Below are 21609 nucleotides of genomic sequence, written 5' to 3'. Positions count from 1 at the left end.
AAGAAGAAGAAGAAGAAGAAAGAAAAAGAAAGAAGAAAAAGGAAGAAGAAAGAAGAAGAAGAAAGAAAGAAAGAAGAAGACAATGTTCAGCCTAGTCAGCCTAATCAGTCTTGCTTCATCAACCTTGAACTCTCAGGTTTTCCCCTTCCCAAGCATCTGTGTTTTTTGTATCCTTCCTATTTTAAACATCCCTCACAAGCTCATATATGACCTCTTACTCTTGTTAATTTATCTATAATTCTAGTATTTTATTTTAAACATTTATTATCACATCCCATTTTCCTCTAGCTTTCTTAATTTACTTTTGTTTAAGCTCATTGAGATGACATATCAATTGGACTAGTGCTACTATTTTCAATGCCTATTATTAACCATTCACAGTATTTTAACAATCTTCTTTAACCTGTCTATAGTGTTCAAAGTATAACCTATTTCTTTGACAAGCATCATTAACTTCTTCATTTTTTCCTATCCTGGGTGTGATGGTTTGTATATTCTTGTGTCAGGGAGTGGCACCATTTGGAGGTGTGACCTGGTTGGAGTAGGTGTGCCACTGTGGGTGTGGACTTAAGATCCTCACCCTAGTTGCCTGGAAATCAGTCTTCCACTAGCAGCCTTTGGATGAAGACGTAGAACTCTCAGTTCTGCCTGTGCCATGCCTACCTAGATACTGCCATGCTCCCACCTTGATGATAATGGACTGAACCTCTGAACCTGTAAGCCAGCCCCAATTAAATGCTGTTTTTATAAGACTTGCCTTGGTCATGGTGTCTGTTCACAGAAGTAAAACCCTAATTAAGACACTGGGTAAATATCAGTACTGAATAAACTCATTTATTTGCCACATTTTTATGGGGCAGATAAATGAGGGGCTCCCTCTACACTGTGCATACTCATTATGTTAAATATATCATCAAATTTCACAGAGGGACAAACCTACAACCATTTCTTAGAAAGGTTACCAGTAATGGAGACTATGGAATATCTTCTCCCCTTAAACTTTCAACTTCCGCACCCACTACCTGCTTTTCAGAAATGCCCTATATTGCTTTGGAGAGAAAATATGTGCAGTTAAATTAGAATTTGCTGAAAAGCCTAGCAGTTCTTTTAACCTCCACATCCTATTAGAAGAGAAAAGTTTCTGCTTTATTCTTAAATTCACAAGAGGTTTTCCTTCTGTGCACCTCCTTCGGTGTCATCTGTATATGCTGACCTATAGGACTGTTTTTATGTTAGTGTCACACTAAACCAAATAGCTCTCTTTAAATACACTTGCTTTCTTGCCTCCATGTTATTTCAGCACATGCATAAGTGCACACACACACACACACACACACACACACACACGCGCGCGCGCACCAAAACTCACTGCCTCCATTTCCTCTCTTCCAATATCATCTGATGACCTCATTTTCTCCTCTCCAATCAAGCTTTTCTCTTCATGATTTTAAAAGGACTCTTAACACCAATCAATTTTAAAAGTTTTTCTGAGATTATAATATAATTTCCCATGTCCTTTCCTCCCTCAAACTCTCAAAATGAAAAAAATAACATCTCAACTGAATATCTGATATCAAAGTCTCCATTTTCATTTGACTTGGCTTTCAAGTCACGATTGACATGATTAACCACACCCTGAGGCTCTTTCTGACAAGTGTCTTAAAGTGTCTGATTTTTCATCCATTTTTGCTGACTCTTTCTTTTCTTACATATGGTGCAATGCTGTTTCTCGGCCCAGTCTACCCATCTTTTCTCTTGTACACGAATACACTTTATCAATGATGTCATATCACATCAGTTTGGATCCCTCTTCTCCATGTTCAACTTATGTATGCTGCTGCTTGTTCATCTGTTGTGTTACTACAGATGTCTCAAACTTGCAATGGCTGAACATACTTTGTATTCCCAAATCTATTTTTATTAATATGAAAAAAATAACAATAACAACAAAAGTCCAAGAATCACATTGTTCTTGTCTCTGCTTCACTCTCTCCTACTTCTAGAGTCAGTCCCAGTTAAATTCTAGATTTCTATAATCCTAGTGTTTCTTGACGTTTCCTCTCCTCAGATGACACTCAGTAGCTCGTCATACGCAGCTAGCACAGTACTTTGCACAACACTGATGTCAGCGAATAAATATGGAATAAGTATAGAATAGTAAATACTAAATAAGAACTATACTTTAGGTATGGTTGTAATTGGGTTCCCGATATAATTTTTATTTATGAGTCGTTTTAATGGATGAAGGGCAGCAATATCGAGGATGGGGCAACAATGAAATGTAGCCACTTTGCATTGGCTACACATTGTGATAATGCTTTTATAATACATTTTTTATGATTTTCAGAAAACAGCCTATATGTTAGAGTTTGGTTATATTTTTATACAGCAGAAAGATAATGACAGAAGCTGAAGAATGTGGTCAAGTGCATTCTTTAAATGAATAGAAGATTGGGAACTTGTTCTACCCCTGTAAGAAACCCATGCAATATTTTTCTCATTACTTTGTATCAGCCAATCTGAAAAGGCAGCTAAATCATAGAAATATGAGAGGACCTGAGACACAGCTGCCTTTCTGCTACACTGAGGCCGGATGACTGGTTACCCTCAAAGTTTAGATACCATGCTGTAGTTTCTACCGATTGACCTTGGTTCTTTCTTTTCCTTTAGAGATATTTTTGTGGGTAGTAACTCATTTATGTTAATGTGCAAAGGTATTTTTCAGTCAGGTATCTGTAAATTCTGGTGGCATTTGGCAATCTAAGTAAACTGTGAGAGTTCAAGACCAGTCCAGAGACAAGGGCTGAGTAAATATTAACAAGGCTCTGGGCTTGCTTGGGACTTGAAAGGATTGCATGACATCAACGAGCAAGCTTTTGTCAGTCACAATCTAGGCCAGATTAGTCTTAAAGTCCAAGGAAGAAGCAAAGTTCACCTTAGTGCAGAAGTTTCTGTATGCCTCTCCTGGTTATTGTTTGCAAGCATAAGGGAAAGAAATGATGAAGGAAAAAGAGAAAACCATCGCAATTGTGAAGGTTATAGACCCTTCCAAGTTGAAACTGGTAAGAACCCTGTTAAATTCTTTCACTATTTGGAGATAAAACTAGACTACTTGCCAATTTTAAAAATTGTAGAGCTATAGCCATTAAAACAAAGTATGTAGGCTTTAACATTAAAATGTGTACACTATAATTAACTGTGTGTTTTAAAGAACTTCTTTACATTCGAGCACTCTGGGCTACGCTAAGAAATTTCAAAGTTTATTTAGTTAAAAAAAAGTCAGCTAAAATTAATGCCTTATTGTGACTTTTATATAAAAAACAAGGGCTCAGCAAACTGTTTATTTTCTACTTCTACTAACAACTGTTTTGTTAACTTAGAGCTAAAAGAATAATGAAGATGTGATATATGTGATGTGAAACTCTGCAAATATCCAGTTTTGTGCTTTTCTTTTTGTGTTAAAGCTAGCTTGCTGAGGGAGCCCCAGCTCCAGCCTCTCTCATTATTTTTATTCATGTATAACGGAACAAAAATAATAGTAACAAAATAACACAGCAGGATTTCGTGGCTCGGTGTTTGTCATTTAAGCCTTAGAGTGATGTTTTAACAAATAAAATACAGTTTTGAGGCAATTGGCGGTGTATGTCCTAAAACTGAAAAGTCTCGCTCGCTGAATCTAAATGAATCAGCACCCACAAGGAAGTAAAATAATCTTTCGAAAGTCAGTGTTTCATGTGTGCATACGTTCTCCAGCCTGTGCTCACCTGTGGTGCGCCTCTTTAGAACAGGAGTTTATCTTCCTTTATGTCCAGTTTCTCTGTCAAACGGTCTCCGGCTCAGTTTTACCATTTTAGATTCACAGTGAATATCCTCATAGAATAGCAAAAGGCAAGGACCTAAACAAACACATCTATCAGTTTCCTTTGAAAACTCACACTAAATATGTGAACACATTACACCACACACACACACACACACACACACACACACACACACCAATTAGGGCTCCTTGTGCCTTTTGTTATTTCACTGAATGTTTTACTTGCAAACTTCACTTGTAACCTCCTGTAAGTTTTGGTCACTTTGTCTATTTAAAATGAGATTATCTATTAGATACACATGATGTTTCATAAAATGCCAAGGTTTTGGGAACTTACATTATTATTAGGAACATACCGAGTGTATCGTGTGGGGTCCTGTCTGTTGCTAAGTGAATGTAAATGAGAAGGGTCAAAACAAATACGTATAAACAACATTTAAAGTTTTATTAAAGTTTATTAGCTCAATAGTTCTCTGGTGAAGAGAAAAACAAGCTGGATTAGCTCCAGGAAGCCTGTAGTATAGGGTTTTGCTCCTAAGTTAAGCCCTGGAGAGGAACTGTTTGCCTCTGATACCTATAGATGAGGTGGAGTTGAGAAAAGAACAGTGGAGAAGAAGAAAGAGAAAAACACTTAGGAAAGACAAGAATGTTTCTGTAGAGGGTAGAGAATACAGCCCTGTGTCATCCAAGCATGAATCCAGGCTATTATTTCAACTGCTTTTATTAAGGTGGTATGCCCTACTAGGCTGGAGCTCCCAGTGGAGGAGGCTGGGTAGCCTGTTACTCCCTAGAGTGTATGCCCACCTCCCTGGTATTGCTATTCCTAGCAAGTACTCTCGACTTTTTTTCACATGGACTTTGGAAATCAAGCTCATGTCTTTGTACTTGCAGGGCACTGAGTCTTCTCCCTTGCAATCTGTATTACATTTATAGTTGTGTTACTTTTATACCATTACTTCATTTCAGAGCTGGAATTGCTTTATATTTAGAATGATAATTATAGGCCATAAGGTTGTTCCAATGGTGACTTAAGGTGTTATTTGAATTATTATATTATACTTGGAATTTAATAAGTTATTGACTATGGCATTAATGTATGTTATTGTGTTGTGTTGTATTGTCCTCTGAAAAATTCCCCATCTACATAGTCACAATTTATTGTAATCAACAACGTTACCCACGCTGAAGTGTGAAGGACAATATTGGAAATCCAGCATGAATATACCTGATAATAACGGGGCCTTATAAATTTAGGGTTGGTGGGAAATAAGGTTGAATCAGTGAAACAGAAGCTATAAAGGCATGAGTTTGGGATTTATATATAGGTTAAATGGCAGGGACTTTAGGCTTTAGACTCTTGAGATCAGATAGATCTTAAGGGTATTTTAAATATCTTTGGTTTGAGAAGGAAGGTGGGAATATCTAGGAGGGAGTATCTAGATAACCACATAGGGATGCATCGTTTAGGTATAGGGACCTGAAGAGTTTGGAGACTGAAAATAGAGATGAAATTCCAACGTGGATATCATAATATTTTAAATGTCATGTCAGGGGTTAGATTGCTTCTAGTGCATGAAGGTAAGAATAATTTTAAAGTCACATTGCTATGGTTTCCTGATAAGAGGAGTTGGATCTCTGTGCACAATTTATAGTGGTGTAGATGCTTCCACGACAATTTTGGTTGTAGACTTTGTTTTTCATATCTGGACAGCACCATTGGTAAACAAAGGCAAAGCTATTTTTCTTTGGTGTCACTAAAAGTTACATTTTAACATTTTAGCAAAACCGTGTTCCGCTGATTCCAGCATTATCAAGAGCTCTGCATTTTCTCTCGAGAGTCTTATTGTTGTCTATCTTGTGTTTAGTTCTTTAACCCACTGTGAGTTAATTTTTAAATATATAGAAGATAAAGGCCAGAATCACTCTTTTTCCTGTAGATATCCATTGAAACCATGTCATTCATTTAAAAGACTGCCCTTTGCCACTGAGTGGGAGGGGGTTTCTTGGTAACCTTGTTAACATTACTAGACTTGATTACAATGCTTCCTTCTGGCTTTGTTACTATGATCCACAGACCTAAATAATTGTCCTCATGTTGCAATGGCACTCTTTGTGGTAGCATAGCACTGTAATCAGCATGGAAATCTAGAAGGATTATTTTGTCACATAGGTATTTTCCAAGTCTGTTTTTGGTTCATTGCTGTTCCTTGGTACTACAAGTGAATTTTAACATGTTATTTTCAATTTTGTCAAAAATTCATTTGTCATTTGCTGGCAGTCACATAGGATATGTGATTGTTTGAATAGCATCTTGATAAAATGATCTCTTTCTAGAAATATGGAATATTTTCCTTTTTTGTGTCTTCTTTAATTTTATCTGTATGCTTAGGTTTCAGCCTATACATCTTTTCTTTATGGAAGTTAACTTTACTTCCAAATCTTTTTTGCAGTTATTTTAAATGGAAGTGTTTTAATTTCTTTTTCATGTTGTTCATCGCTTATCTATATAAATACAGCAAATTTTCATGTGTTGGTTTTATGTTTTGCAACTGGGCTAGCCAGCTTCATTTGTTAGCTTGAAAACAGGTGATGTTTTTGATTGTTTGTTTGTTTGTGTTTCTTTTTCACGGAATTTCTGGATTTTCTAAATATAGGATCATAATCATGCCACCTGTGAACAGAGACCATTTTGGGTATTTCTTGATATTTTGTGAATTCTTTGCTCTTCTTGACTAATTGTTCTGGCTAGACTATCTACTGAAATTAGAGAGGTGAAAGTAGACCTCCTTATCTTGGTCCAGAAATTAAGAGTAAGTTTATTATATTTTATTTACTATTCTTATTTTGTTAAAAATTCTTTCATACAAGACTGAGCATGTCAGCTCATGCCTTTAGTCCCAGAATTTGAGGCAGGTGAATCTCTGTGAGTTCAAAACCAGTCTGCTTTACGTAGAGACATCCAGAGCTCCCTAGAGAGACTCTCTCATATGCTTCCCTTTTGCCACCTCTCCCTAGTACCTTCTTATCTCCTTCCCCACCCAGCTTTCCTGTTTCCTCTCAGGAAGAAAAAGTCAAAACCAATGAGAACAAAAGACATAAACTGAAACAAAAAAAAATAAAATCAATAAGGCAAAAACAAAGGAACTCCAACAAGCAAACAACTATACCACCACCAATTTAAAAAAACAAAAACAAAAAACCCAACAACAACAAAAAACCCAAACCAACTAAACAAACAACCAAACAAACAAAATCATGGAATTTGTTTTGTGTTGGCCAATTGTTATTCCTGGTTCTAAGGCCTGTCTTGGAGTATAGTTGATATATCCAGTGATATTTCACTGGAGAAATTTGACTTTTCCTTCCCTAGCTCTCAATTCCAAATAGATTCTTGGTTAGGGATGGGTCCCCTGACCTTCTCTGTGTAGGGATTTTGTGTGGTTTGAATCTCTGCAGGTCTCAGACATGGATCACAGCCTCTGAGATCATATGCATATCAGTTCCTTTGTGTCTATAAGATGCTGTTTCTTTGGAGTCATCTACCACCTCTGACTCCTAAGTCTTCCTGCTTCTCCTTCATAGATACCTGAATTTTGAAGGTAGGAGTTTATTAATGACATTCCATTTAGGCCTTAGCGCTCCAATGTCTCTTACTCTCTGCACATTCATTGACTAGTTGTGGATCTCTGTTAAAACCATATACTACAAGATAAAACTTCTCTGATGAAAGTTGAGTGATGATCTGCCTTATGGAATAGCAGTATGTCATTGAGAGCCATTTTATTGCTCGGATTCCTTTATCAGAATAATAGTAGTAAGTTTTCCTCTAGATCCATGCTGCAGTTATTGAATACTTGAGCAATCTCTTGTATGGGTTCCTGCTCATGGAGTGGGCTTTAAATTCAAGCCAAAAAGTGGCTGCTTGTTCTCATATTATTTGTGCCACTGTAGAAACTCTCTCTTGTTATATACTCTGTTTATTTGAGTGTTTATTTTGTCCACTTTCTCTCCTAAGTAAATCGTATAGAAATATCTTAGTATTGTTCATTTGTTTTCCCCATACCACTTGAGCTTTGAGGACTGACTTGTTAGTTCTTTGCTATGTTATTTGATTATTTTCCTCCTACTCTCTTGAAAATAACAGTTTATCTAGTTGCAACCTTAATGCATTTTCCCTCAGATTATTCTTCAAGACTGAGATTTTTCTTAAGGAGTTTCCCCATATGCTAGAAATTATTTTATGTGTGTTCTAATTATCTTTCACTTGTTAAATTTCAACATGATTTCATCTTCACTCTTGAGTTCCAACAACTTTAACAGTTTTTCAAATCAAGTGCTATATGAATTTCACATTGAGGTTTTCTTTTGGCTGAGTATATATAAAGTTGATGTTTGAATATTTCAAAGATATTTGAGAAAATCACGTGTTCTATGTTTTTGCAAGTACTGTAAACATATCTATGAGGTCACTTTTGTTCCAATCTTTCATCACATTCCTCATTATTTTGTCTGCCTAACATTTCAAAACTGAAAAGAAATGTTATTAGATATTCTACTCTGATGGTAGACTACTCAGTTATGTAGATTTCAGCATTCTTCACATACCTGATGTGGTTTTCATTAGATACATGCATGCTTATCATTAGTCTCTTTTTAAAATTTCACTTTTTATATGCAGTTATTTTATTCCTTTATTACTCATGTTCTGGTAAAATAATTGACAAAATAGTTGCCAGCAGCAATCGAAGAACAGTGTGGGTTTATTTAGGTTCACATTTTGGGGCCAGAGTTCATCAAAGAGGAGAAGTCACAGCACTGTCAGCTTAAGGCAGTTGGTTATGGCACATCCTTAGTGGCCGCTCTTTTGCATGCAGTCGAGGACCCTGGGCTAATGTGCCACCCACATTCACAAAGGGTTTTCCAACCTCAACATAACTTCCAAAGAAGCTTCACACAGCAATGTCCAGAGGTTCATCTCCTGTTGATTCTCCATTCTGTCAAATTGGCCATGAATATTAACCATCAAAATCATTAGTGACATTTCTAAACTTAAATCGCATTTTCTCTCATATTAGTAAAGCTATGTCAGGACCCTATGGTTATAATCTGCTGGCATATATGACTTCAATGTTTTTCTATTCAACATTTGTGTGTCTTTCACTAGGTATAATTTGTGAACTACTTATTGTATCTAGTGTTAGTTTTTAAAATCAGTATTAACACATTTTTGATGTGATGAGTGACAGATAGTGATTATTATTATTATTATTTGGTATTTATTATGGTTATCCTTTGTTGCCAACTTGAAAATTTTGGGAATTAACTAAAACCAGTAGCTAGGTAAATATGTGAGGATTTTTTCCTTACTTAAATCATTTGAAGTGGGAAGACCCACTTTAATCTGCATATTTTTGGGAAAGGAAGATACAGCTTTAATTCTGGTGGAAACCCATTTTAAAAATATGGAAGAAAGAAGATCTTGCTCTTTGCCTGTGTGTCACCACTCTCACTACCTCGTCCATTCCTTCACTGAATTAGAACCTACTTCTTTAGAATTCTGGGATATAATGAGGGCCAGATGAGACATCCAGCCTCATGGAATAAACAAGTATAGCAAATACTAGATTCATGAACCTTCTGCTGGTAGACAGCCATTATGGATTAGCTAGATCACAGCCTGAGATATATATATTCTATAAGTTTTGTTCCTCTAGAGAACTCTAATACAATATAATTTCATTTTTCTCTCATTTTAGTTTATTTTTTTTATAAAATGACTGCTTATTTATTATAACACTGCCTTTAGGTATAACACCATAAAATGAGTCGTTGGTATTGCTAGAACTTTGCCAAAAACACTCATGAGTTAAATGGAGATTGTAGGACAATTCGGATTATTCATTTGGCTCTGGGCAGTAGAAACCAAAATGTGGAGATACCAGTGTTTAATGAGAGGAAAACATCATTAGCATCATTTTAGTTTCTTAATGTTCTAGTTTTAAAGCCTATTTTCTGGTGCTGGAGGGTGGTGCAGAAGTTAAGAGTACTGCTTTCTCATCTCAAGGTCTCAGATTCAATTTCCATCACCCATGTGGTATTTACCACTTCCTGTAATCCAAGTCCCGAGAAATAGGATAGCCTCTTCTGGCATCTGCATCTGCATCCACCAGGTACACGCACTGTGCCAGATATACACGCAGGCAAAACACCTACCCATATACATAAATAGTTTTTAAAAGTTTATTTCTCTAGTAATTTCATATCACTTTCTTGCTTTCCCAATTCACCCAGGCTGGTGGTATGAAGATTGAACTCTCCTTTCTTGTCTTTAGTGTCAGCCTCCACCATCACCCTTGTCTTATATACAACAATCACTTTTCTAAGGCATGTGATCAATTTTATTTCATATTTGTGAAACAGGTCTTTAAATATCCCCCTCTTTTAGCAGAGTCACTCATTGTTTTCCATTGTTACTCTTTGTGGGAGTGAATCTTTTAAGTTCATAAAGTATAGTATGATCATAGTATTTTCCCTCTAAGAAATCCTACTGGATCTTCTTCATTTCCCTAACAAGCCAATTTTGTTTCCTTCTTGTTATTTTTTGTTTGTTTGTTTGTTTGTTTTTTGTTTTTTGACAGTGTAGAAAACTTAACACTGTATGCTTAGGAATACTTTTTAGCATGGCCTCATGTGTCCATGGTATCAAGATATGGATTAAAAAACATATACAATAAATTTCTTTCATGTTTAAAATGTATTCATTTGTTTTCACATTACACTTAATTCTTAATTGTGTTATTGTAAAAAAAAATCTTACAGATTTTCTCAAATTTTATAATCATTTTATATGTTTAATGTTTTATTGATTTAAAATTTTTCTTTATTTTTTAGAGTCCCATACATGTATATAATAAAATATGATCACATCTATAACCCCATGCCCCATTTCCCCTTCTTGCTTCCTTCTGTATACCTCTAAGATATCCTCTTTTCACCTTAACGTTCTTTTTGGATAGCCCACTAAGTCTGGTTACCACTTCCCACCTGTAATTGGATATAGGGTCACCTGTTGTGGTATGGGGGACCTAACAGTAGCCACATCCTTAAAAACGAATGACTCTTCCTCCCTCAGAAGTTATCCACTGCCAAATGGTCCTCAGTAATGGGTGGGACCTGGTGATCATCTATTGATGTTGGGACTTGGGCTGGCTTTATTTTATTTTAGCAGTAACACAGTTGTTGTGAGTTCATGAAAGTGATAGCTATGGCATGTCCAAAAGACTGTACTACACAGCTCTCTTCCCCACCATCCAGTTCCTACATTCTTTCCGTCTCCTCTTTTTAAATACATAACGTTTTCTGATCCTTAGTGTTGGGATTAATATAGATGTCCTGTTTAGGACTGAACAGTCTGTCCCTTATTCTCAGCATGTTGAGCAGTTATTCATCTCTCTACTGGCTGTTGTCTACTGCAAAAGACGCTTCTTTGACCCGATTGATCTCAGACCAGATTTATCTCTATGTACATACGCATTTGGAAGGTAATTTGACAGCATGACAATTCTTCAAAATGACAACAGCAGGTGCTATCTGAAGGCCTATGATTCCCCTGGCCACAGGAGTTTTGATCAGGATTACTCTACCAGGCCATCAAATTCCCTTCTGCAGGTCTGTTGTTATGTTTATTAATTTGTATAGCAGTTTACTATAAACACTTTCCCTTACTTATTTTGTGCTAATTTAGTAAGCTTGGAATCATTTAATTTCGTTTCTTTTCTTTTTATATCATTGCTAATGCTGTTTCTTTTGTGTGTGTCAAAATAGTCACATTCCTTTGATGTTTTTTTCCCACCTGACCCCCTCTAGGAAATGCTGGCTACTTTAAGTGGATCTATCACTTAAGGAAGCCAGATTCAGTTTATTTATGTTCTTGAGACCCCAGGAGTGGAACTGTAAATAGAATCTAGATACCATGTGGCCACTGAATCACTGCAGATCATGGAGCAGCTTTTTGGAAAAGTTATTCTTTTTCTATCAGAGAAAGCACCTTCTTATATAGATGTATACTTGGCCATTTTAAATGAGTTTTAAGATGAATTACTTATTTTTATTTGAATCGGTACGAATATGTTCAGTCACAGTCATGTAAAATGTATTACCTTACTGAGAAATCAATCTGTCTTTCCTTAATATAATAAATACATCTTCGCAAAATATTTATCAATTTCCTTACTGAACTCCGAGGATGTGGGCCTTCTTACTTAATTAACTCTTAACTTAGACAAAGGAAGATAGAAATTTGCTTTGTAAGCTCCTTAAGATGGGTGTGTATGCATTTGCTAGTCACTAACATTGGGTGCTTAAAACTTTTAGATGATGTGAAGTATACTACATGCCTTGAATCTCAACAGTCTAGTGATATTCAAAAAGAAATTAGCCATTTACACGAAATTGAACACCACCTATAACATAAAATTAAATAAAGTATTAATCATTGTGATTCAGGGCATAAATTAGGCTATAACTGAGGTTAAAAGATGACGTAATTTTGCTACCAGAGTAAAGCAGGATTAGATTCATTGTCAGAACTCTGCCCTGTTTCTAAGGAATAATACACTACTTACAATCTGAGCATGTACTGTGGATTCTGTGGTTAGGAAACACTTCCTCCATTGTTACAGTACATGGGCTAGAGCTCCTTTTCTTCTTTTACATTTCTGCAGTTTGCTAGTCAGTCTACACTGAAACCCATTTGAATTCCATCTCTTTAGAGGAAAGTGACTTTACCTAGTTCCTTCCCCTTCACTCCCTGTCTTTTTTGTTCCGCATATCCATTATATTTCTCAAAGGCACAGTGGAAATGCACAACTCAGGTTGGGTTGCCTCAGCTCAGAACCAAGAACTATTCAAAAATGACCATGAAAAATGGTCTGTTTGAATGACTCACAACTTAGGGAAATGGTCTGTGTTGTGGAATGCCTCTTAATTGTATCTGTCAGACTCATATACGTCATCTTCTCAATTTAATCAACTTTTATTTGTTTATAAAATGAGTAAATTGAAATGGAAGAAGTAATGCAACCCAAGGAGTATGACTACACTCTAGAAAATACAGGAAATAAATAATTCCATACCAGCTAAAATAAAATAAGTAAAGCATGCACACACACACATACACATATACATACACATACACAAACAAAAACACACACAAACACACACTCGCACACCAAAAAACCCCAATTGTAGTGTCTATTATCATAGAGTCTACATTCACTAGTGTCTTAGCGCCAAAGTCATCTTAGTGTTACCAGCTGGAGTATTCGTAATACTCTAGAACATTAGTGTACAATGGGAAAAAATGTATGCCATCAAAGAATCACAGTTGCTCACTTCATTAACAACATGAAACCTTCTTTGATGGCCAGATTTGTTAACACTGACAACATTCTGAGGCTCCTAAGTGTTTTACCACTGTACTTAACTTGTGTCTGCAAGGAACTTCCAGACTTGTTAAGATGTTTATTTACTTTTTATTCCTAAAACAGTGTTTTAATAGTACTAATGTATAACCATGTCATGATCTGGCTAAAATCTCTATAGATTTGTGAATATTCATCAGACTTTTCCTTTGAGCATGAACTGATCTTCTTTTTTATTGAGATACAAAGACCAATTTCAGCACATCTTATCCACAAGCATTTTGCAATGTATTTTAAAGTAGTGAGGGTATATTTTCGGTTAAAATTAGCACAGTCTCTATTGTCACGATTGTTCCATAGTGACAAATTTAAAGACAGAGATTTAAGGTACCCTACTAAATCTGTATGTGTTTACAATGGTGATCATTGGTTGACCTTTTCCCTCTTTTCTTCTTTCAGTTATCTGGGAGTATTTTGGATGTGTACAGTGATGAGCAGGGCATTTCTTCAGCTAATGCTGGTCTCACAGATGTTCCTTGTCCAAGTATTCTACCAATGAGAAAGGAAATTGCAGGTAATGTTGAGTTTTAAAAAGTTTGACCTTTCAAAAATTTTGTCACTTGCAGAAGATATGAATGATAGACGCATTGTCACATTGAATAGATTTTTCAACCATGATTACAGTGGCTACAAGGGAGAAGTGCTGAGAGTAAGTGCACCGTTTCCTGATATCACTAGGCACTAGGTTAAAGTCATTTACATTTTATCTGCACAGATTCAATATTTTAGTAGCACCTCATACACTTCTTTTTTTAAATTTTTAATATTTTTATTACATATTTTCCTCAATTACATTTCCAATGCTATCCCAAAAGTCCCCCATAGCGCCCCCCACTTCCCTACCCACCCATTCCCACTCTTTTGGCCCTGGCATTCCCCTATATTGGGGCATATAAAGTTTGCAAGTCCAATGGGCCTCTCTTTCCATTGATGGCCGACTAGGTCATCTTTCGATACATATGCAGCTAGAGACAAGAGCTCCGAGGTTCTGGTTAGTACATCATGTTGTTCCAACAATAGGGTTGCAGATCCCTTTAGCTCCTTGGGTACTTTCTCTAGCTTCTCCATTGGGAGCCCTGTGATACATCCAATAGCTGACTGTGAACATCCACTCCTGTGTTTGCTAGGCCCCGGCATCGTCTCACAAGAGACAGCTATATTTGGGTCCTTTCAGCAAAATCTTGCTAGTGTATGCAATGGTGTCAGCGTTTAGAAGCTGATTATGGGATGGATCCCTGGATACAGCAGTCTCTAAATGGTCCATCCTTTCATCACAGTTACGAACTTTGTCTCTGTAACTCCTTCCCTGGGTGTTTTGTTCCCAATTCTAAGAAGGTGCACAGTGTCCACACTTTGGTCTTCATTCTTCTTGAGTTTCATGTGTTTAGCAAATTGTATCTTATATCTTGGGTATCCTAAGTTTTGGGCTAATATCCACTTATCAGTGAATACATATTGTGTGAGTTCTTTTGTGATTGTGTTACTTCACTCAAGATGATGCCCTCCAGGTCCATCCATTTGGCTAGGAATTTCATAAATTCATTCTTTTTAATAGCTGAGTAGTACTCCATTGTGTAAATGTACCATAATTTCTGTATCCATTCCTCTGTTGAGGGACATCTGGGTTCTTTCCAGCTTCTGGCTATTATAAATAGGGCTGCTATGAACATAGTGGAGCATGTGTCCTTTTTACCGGTTGGGACATCTTCTGGATATATGCCCAGGAGAGGTATTGCTGGATCCTCCGGTAGTACTATGTCCAATTTTCTGAGGAACCGCCAGACTGATTTCCAGAGTGGTTGTACAAGCTTGCAATCCCACCAACAATGGAGGAGCGTTCCTCTTTCTCCACATCCTCGCCAGCATCTGCTGTCACCTGAATTTTTGATCTTAGCCATTCTGACTGGTGTGAGGTGGAATCTCAGGGTTGTTTTGATTTGCATTTCCCTGATGATTAAGGATGTTGAACATTTTTTCAGGTGCTTCTCTGCCATTCGGTATTCCTCAGGTGAGAATTCTTTGTTCAGTTCTGAGCCCCATTTTTTAATGGGGTTATTTGACTTTCTGGAGTCCACCTTCTACCTCATACACTTCTTTCAAGCGTTTACAATATGATCTCATCTCTTTGGGCTAGGAACCCAGAAGACGATTGGCCAATTGTTGGGACTCAGTCTCTTATGAGGCTGTGTTCTAGAAATTATCCGGGTACAGAACGTGACATGCACTGGGCCTACACAATATACCTCAAAGTTGGTCCCTACACTGACTGTGAAATGCTGTAGGCTAGGAAGTAGTCTTACTTTGTAACTGATGGACTGCTCCAAAGGTTCTATAGATGACACAGGTTCTATAGATGACACAGGTTCTATAGATTACACAAGTAGCTTTGGGAGCTCCCTGGACAGTGCCTTGGCCTTCTGTGGGTATCAGAATCCCAGTTAATGCTGAAGGAATTACCCAGGTTATGGAGATCAGGGATTAAGATCATTGCGAACTCTTTTGAAGGCTCGTAACTACCCTGCTTGTCAAGAACTTTGCCATTTCCTGAGTGGCAGAATTGTTTTGACATGACCCTTTGAAATATATAACTAGTTCCCTTTCCTATGACATAGTAGTCATAATTATTTTTGAAGAGATTAGATTAATTTGCAAATTTCAAAATTATGGGAAGAATTTGATGAAGAACTTACCATTTTCTATGCACCGTGTCTGCTCATTTGTTGTCAGATAGCTATTATATTCATTTTACCAGTAAGGATCTTAAGCCAACAAGTTTGGTAACTGATCTCATGATTGTTTAATGCAAAACTAGAAAACAGGTCAGGATTATGCTACTCCAGGTCAGAAAGACATTGCCTTTTATTAAAAATCTCTTCATATTGGCACCAGATAGATTATTACACCCTTCTAGAATAAGTGATATTCCATTTCTAGATAGTGTGTCTGAACACTGTACAGAATGGCTTCAAGGAAGAATTAAGCCCCATTTCAATTATTGTTCTTTGGTTCAGAAACTGACGGTAGAGCTTTGACGAAGGAGAGACAGAAAAAGGACAACCACAACCTCAGTGAGTATGTTTCCCTTTCTTCAAACAAAGTTAATACAAGAGAAAATGCACAGTGGCCAAGGGAAAGGTCTTTTGCTGTCATTCCTTTAGTACTTGAAATCAAATTATTGGAATGAATTGTTTATGCTTAGCAACTTCAACAGTTTTAAAAATGCAAACCTTAAGGTCTCTTGAAAAAGTCTTGTATTTTCATAAAACGAAGCAACCTGGATTCTGATTTGACCCTTCTTTCCTGATCAGGGTGTCCTTGATTATAGTGAGTACATTTGGTTACCCTTGAGTAGTGTTGTGATCCACCAATTCAAGACTTAAAGAAAGAAACTGGCCGTGAATGTTCACTGTGTCAGCAACAAGAGGGCATCCTCATTCATCAGTATCTCTTTGCTTCTCCCTTTCTAATGAGTTGTTATCTGGGAGGCACAGCTTATGTTGCAAAGCTCAGTCCTGCATACCTTCTTTAGGTTAGTTTGACCCTGGTTACCAGTCACATGAGAAGAAGAAACGCAGGTGAGACGGGTAGATTAGGAGCAAGAGTGCTCAGTCTTGTCCTTCCCAATCTCAAGTGACTTCCACTAATTGGGAAACCGCTTTGTTCTGAGAGGCAAGCCACAGTAGGAAAAGAGTAACAATGGAGATGGGAAAGAGTAAAACCTCCGGTCAGACCAGCAACTTTCTCACATGCAGTGGACTGGAATTCATTCTGCATGTACCTGTGAAACCCAAACCAGTCCTTACTGCACCTTCTCTGTCAGACTGGTAAGAGTTAAGTGACTGAGCACATCTGGTCCTTGCTTCTTACTCTTTCGGACCATGGCCTTTTAGCTTCCCTTAGTCCTCAGGTGTTGCAGACAAGTCTGATTTAGACTATGAAACAAGGGAGTGTTTAGACTTCATATCCTGAGGAACCATGGGTCCCATGAAATTTCTGCCTTTGTGCTCTCTTTCTGTCTTCTATATAGTCAGCGGGTTCTTTAATTTATAGTATGGTTGTTGCCTACTATGTGTCTTAGCAAAGTATTTTGTAACTGGATTCTCATGCTAAATCATTTCATCCCGAGGTAAATCAACTTTAAAAATTTAGTACCATGGGTTTTATAGACAACAAATGTAAAATATTCAAAACTACAGAACCTACAGATCATTGCAAAACCACAAAGGAGGTTCCCTTTATCTGATGCCTAAATATGTAAAAGTTAGAAGTCAAATTTGAAAATTCTGAATTCTTATTGAAACCAGGAAGGCCAGGAGTAGATTGAAAGTTCTGGGGTCCTTTGAGTTTGGCCTGGGAAAATTGATACCAATTTATATCCTGCAACCTACTTCTCATCTCCTTCAGGTTTATTCTCTCAGTAGCTTTGACATGAGTGAACACCCCACTCCATACATGTACTACCCTATGGCTATCTATACACATGTGGAGGTGTGATCTCCTCTAGGAAACGGAAAGCTCAGGCCAAGGCCTGTACTAGGCCTGGAAATGAGCCTTGGAGTGAAGGAGGAAATTCTTCGAGCAAATGAGCCAAACTGCCTTTCAGCAGGATTCTCATGACCTTGGTCTGCCTTGATCTGTGTGACCGGAGAAAGCAAAAGTGCTCTACTGAATGTCAGTCAGGGTTGGGCTCTTGTTTCCCGGGATTGATTAAATGAATGAAACAAATAGTAAACTTTTATAATTTGTTAAAATGGAAAAATTTTTAAGTAATTTGTGTATACAAGAAAAACCTTGAGGAACTGAAGTTGTAATTATTTAAAATCTTATAGGTAGCAGCTAAAGAGAATAAAGAAACTTTTGATAGTATGCACATAGTGGAGTTATGTAAAATAATTTGAACATAAGACTAACCTATTTTGAGATGAAATCATGAACTTTCTTTGTTGTATGTTTTATCTATAATACAGAATATAATATATGTGAACATGGAGTTATTAACAAATTCTCACTTGGGAACATATATGCTTTTCCAAGAGTTCTTTGGTTTATTTACATAGCATTATTTAGCTACTTTATATGTCATCTACAAGGAAGCAGGAGGATTGGTAAAGAGGGCAAACAAGCTCAATGATTGATTGGATTCTGATTAGAATGTACTGTTTCGTGAGCTAATGCTTATTAATGGCACATCGCTTTGCAGTCCATATTTGTCAGTGACTATCCTAATTTCATGTAGCATATCTCAGCTCTCAAGTAGACACTGTTTGGGTATTTTACACTGTTTGTGAAGTATGTTTTTCTTTATGTCCTTTTTGTTCAAATATCTCTGACTACTTTCTACATGTAATTTACTGCAAAAGTATTAAGTGGGGCCAATATAAGAAGCTCATCACTGACAGCAAATAGTTTATATATACAAAATTGCTGTTAAGAATGAATGTGTAGAAAATTAAAGAGGGAGAAATCTTAAACAGCTTTTATCAATATCTCTCAGATGGCTGGCATTACACATGTAATATCAGCCTCAACCAACTGACCTAATTTCAGAAGTGCATATATTGACTCTACAAAAATCAGAACTTCTAGGTTAGGTATGTGTTCAACAATCCTTCCAGATTTGTATGGTTAAAGCAAGAGTTTGAAAACTACTTATCTATACACTATTGAAAGGAGCTGAGGAGGAGGGAGACCCTGTAGGAGGACCAACAGTCTCAATCTGGACCCCCGAGATCTCTCAAACACTGGACCACCAAACAGGCAGCATACACCAGCTGATAAGAGGGCCCCCAACACATATACAGCAGAGGTCTGCCAGTTCTGTGTTCATTCAGAGATGATGCACCTAGCCCTCAAGAGACTGGAGGCCCCAGGGAGTTTAGAGGTTATGTGGTGTGGAGGGTGGGGATATCCACGTGGAGACAGGGGGTGTGGAGGAGGTATGGGATATGGAGCACAAGGAGGGTAGACAGGGGTGGGGAATAAAATACAGAGTGTAACTTAAACAAATAAATAAATACATTCAAAGAAAAAAAAGAAAAGAAATGTTCTACCAAGAGATGGTGCCATGGATAAAGGTGTTGCTGCGAAGCCTGACAACTTGAGTTTTTTCCCGAGGAACCACACCATGGAAGGAGAGAGGCTGTTAATACAAATTGTCCTCTGACCCGCTCCCCCTGTCAAAACATAAACAAACAAATGAGTCGTCTAGTTCACAATCATTTAGTTAAGACCTCTCATCGGCTGAGCTCTTTGGCCATATAGTCATAGTTAGCTAACCATGTATACTTACAACACCCTATGCATTGATGACAATATATGAGAAGTGTAAAGCATGGTGATGGCCTAGAAAGATTACACTGATAGACTGCTGGAATGTGTATCTGTGAAGTATCAACCAAATAGGATAATCATATGAACAGATATGTATGTATGTATATAACATTATGAGTAAATTCAAAGAATAAAGGTGTTTGGGGAAAATATTTTGTTGTATTATGAATATTAAATTCTTTACTTTTAGTCCAAGATATAAATACAATTCTATCTTTTTATTAAAGGCTTCCTTTTGACTAACAGGATTTTTTCTTTTTACTATTTTTAAAAGATTATTAAATTTGCAGCTGACCAACAGTGAACTGTGTTTTAATGAGAATAATCAATAATATTTCTTTCTTAATAGTTGAAAGAAGAAGAAGGTATAATATTAATTACCGAATCAAGGAGCTTGGCACTCTTATTCCAAAGTCTAATGATCCGTGAGTTCAAAATCATTTATGCAATAAGGTCGTAGTTTCACTACCCCACAAATGGGTGGGCGGGAAAAGGGAGGACAGATCCAGTAACCAGGAAACGAAGCATCTGATAGCAAAGATAAGTGTACTTCTGGACTCCTTTCAACTCTCTATATCAGTGGGATAGTTATCAGGCATCGAGGGGTTTCCAAGACTCATCCTTCTGATCATGAGAATAAATATGTAAGTTCACCTCAGAACATAGTGGCACTTAGCATACTAAGAACATTGACAATGTAGTAATAGTGCCAAAAGCTGTTTGAGACAGGCTGGGATACCCGATTTATGGAAATAGCATTTCTTCAGACTTTAAGATTTATATGAACATTAATGTTAGGTTGTCACAATTCCAAATATGTTCAATTTCTGGAGATACACATGTATCAAAAATTGGAGTTGTAAAATACTGTTGATTGATGTCAAACCAATTCTTATGGCAAACACACAGCCAGGTGTGATGCTTGAGATGGCAGGTATCAAAAATAGTCAAATTTTCAATTTAGAACGTAGAGGTTTTATATAAAGAGCAAAGTCATGATCTGATCCTGAATGATGATTTAAAAATGATCTCTTCAAATATTAGCAAATACAATTCAGAAATGACAGTGTGTGATAAAGTGATGCTTGTGAGAACTGAAAACTTTCTTTCCTCGAGTCTAAATGTTATAACTAAATTGGGTAATGAAATCATGTTTGACAAGAGCTTGGTATTTATTCCCATGAACACACTAAACAGTGCAGGCATCACAGTGAACGAGGCAGAAGGACCCAACCCAGAATAGACAACTGAGGACCTCAGGCCTAATTGGGGTATTCAGGTAGTCATTCAGCCCCGCTAAATTCACTAAGATTCTAGAGAGATGGGTCAGTGGTTAAGAATGCTTGCTGTTCATCTGGAGGAACTGAGTTTGGCTTCCAGCACCTATGTTGGCCAGCCAATCCCTGCCTATAAGATCAGATCATGCAGACCATGACTTTGCTCTTTATATAAAACCTCTACGTTCTGAATTGAAATTTTGACTATTTTTGATACCTGCCATCTCAAGCATCACACCTGGCTGTGTGTTTGCCATAAGAATTTGTTTGACATCAATCAACAGTATTTTACAACTCCAATTTTTGATACGTGTATCTCCAGAAATTGAACATATTTGGAATTATGACAATTAAACATTAATGTTCATATAAATCAGGGAATCCAGTGTAGCGTCCTCTGGCTTTTGCAGGCACCTGCACACATACTTGGCATACATCCACAAAGACAAGTACAGTTACAAATAAACTTATTTATTTTAGATATACTTGGTTTATTGCTTAAAATGTATGAATATTTTACCAGCATGTATCTATGCAGATATTGTGCATCACAAATGCTGTAGAGGAAGGCATTGAACCCCCTGATACTAGAGTTACAGGTGTTTGTTAGCTACTTTGTTGGTGTTGAGTATTGACCTTGGGTCCTCTGAAAACAGCAAGCACTCTTAGACATGGAACCAACCCTCCAAACCAGATACAA

General features: G+C 37.0%; 1 protein-coding gene across 2 annotated transcripts in view; it reads left to right on the top strand.

The window, feature by feature from the left end:
- The window catches only part of Tfec (transcription factor EC), a 69182-nt gene that overhangs the window by 37238 nt on the left and 10335 nt on the right, over positions 1–21609 (top strand). Inside the window, exons 1-4 of one of the 2 annotated variants that reach the window (XM_021165609.2) lie at positions 2954–3062; positions 13702–13816; positions 16314–16370; positions 19982–20057. In XM_021165609.2, coding sequence (XP_021021268.1) covers positions 2997–3062; positions 13702–13816; positions 16314–16370; positions 19982–20057 — 314 coding nt within the window. In that variant the 5' untranslated portion in view covers positions 2954–2996. Of the gene's footprint in view, positions 1–2953; positions 3063–13701; positions 13817–16313; positions 16371–19981; positions 20058–21609 lie in introns of those variants that run through there. The other variant, XM_021165608.1, reaches the window with a different exon arrangement.

The sequence above is a fragment of the Mus caroli genome, chromosome 6 (assembly GCF_900094665.2).
Source record: "Mus caroli chromosome 6, CAROLI_EIJ_v1.1, whole genome shotgun sequence".
In the NCBI taxonomy this organism is placed as follows: domain Eukaryota; kingdom Metazoa; phylum Chordata; class Mammalia; order Rodentia; family Muridae; genus Mus; species Mus caroli.
The sequence above is the reverse complement of the archived record's forward strand: the minus strand, read 5'-3'. Positions and strand labels throughout refer to the sequence as shown.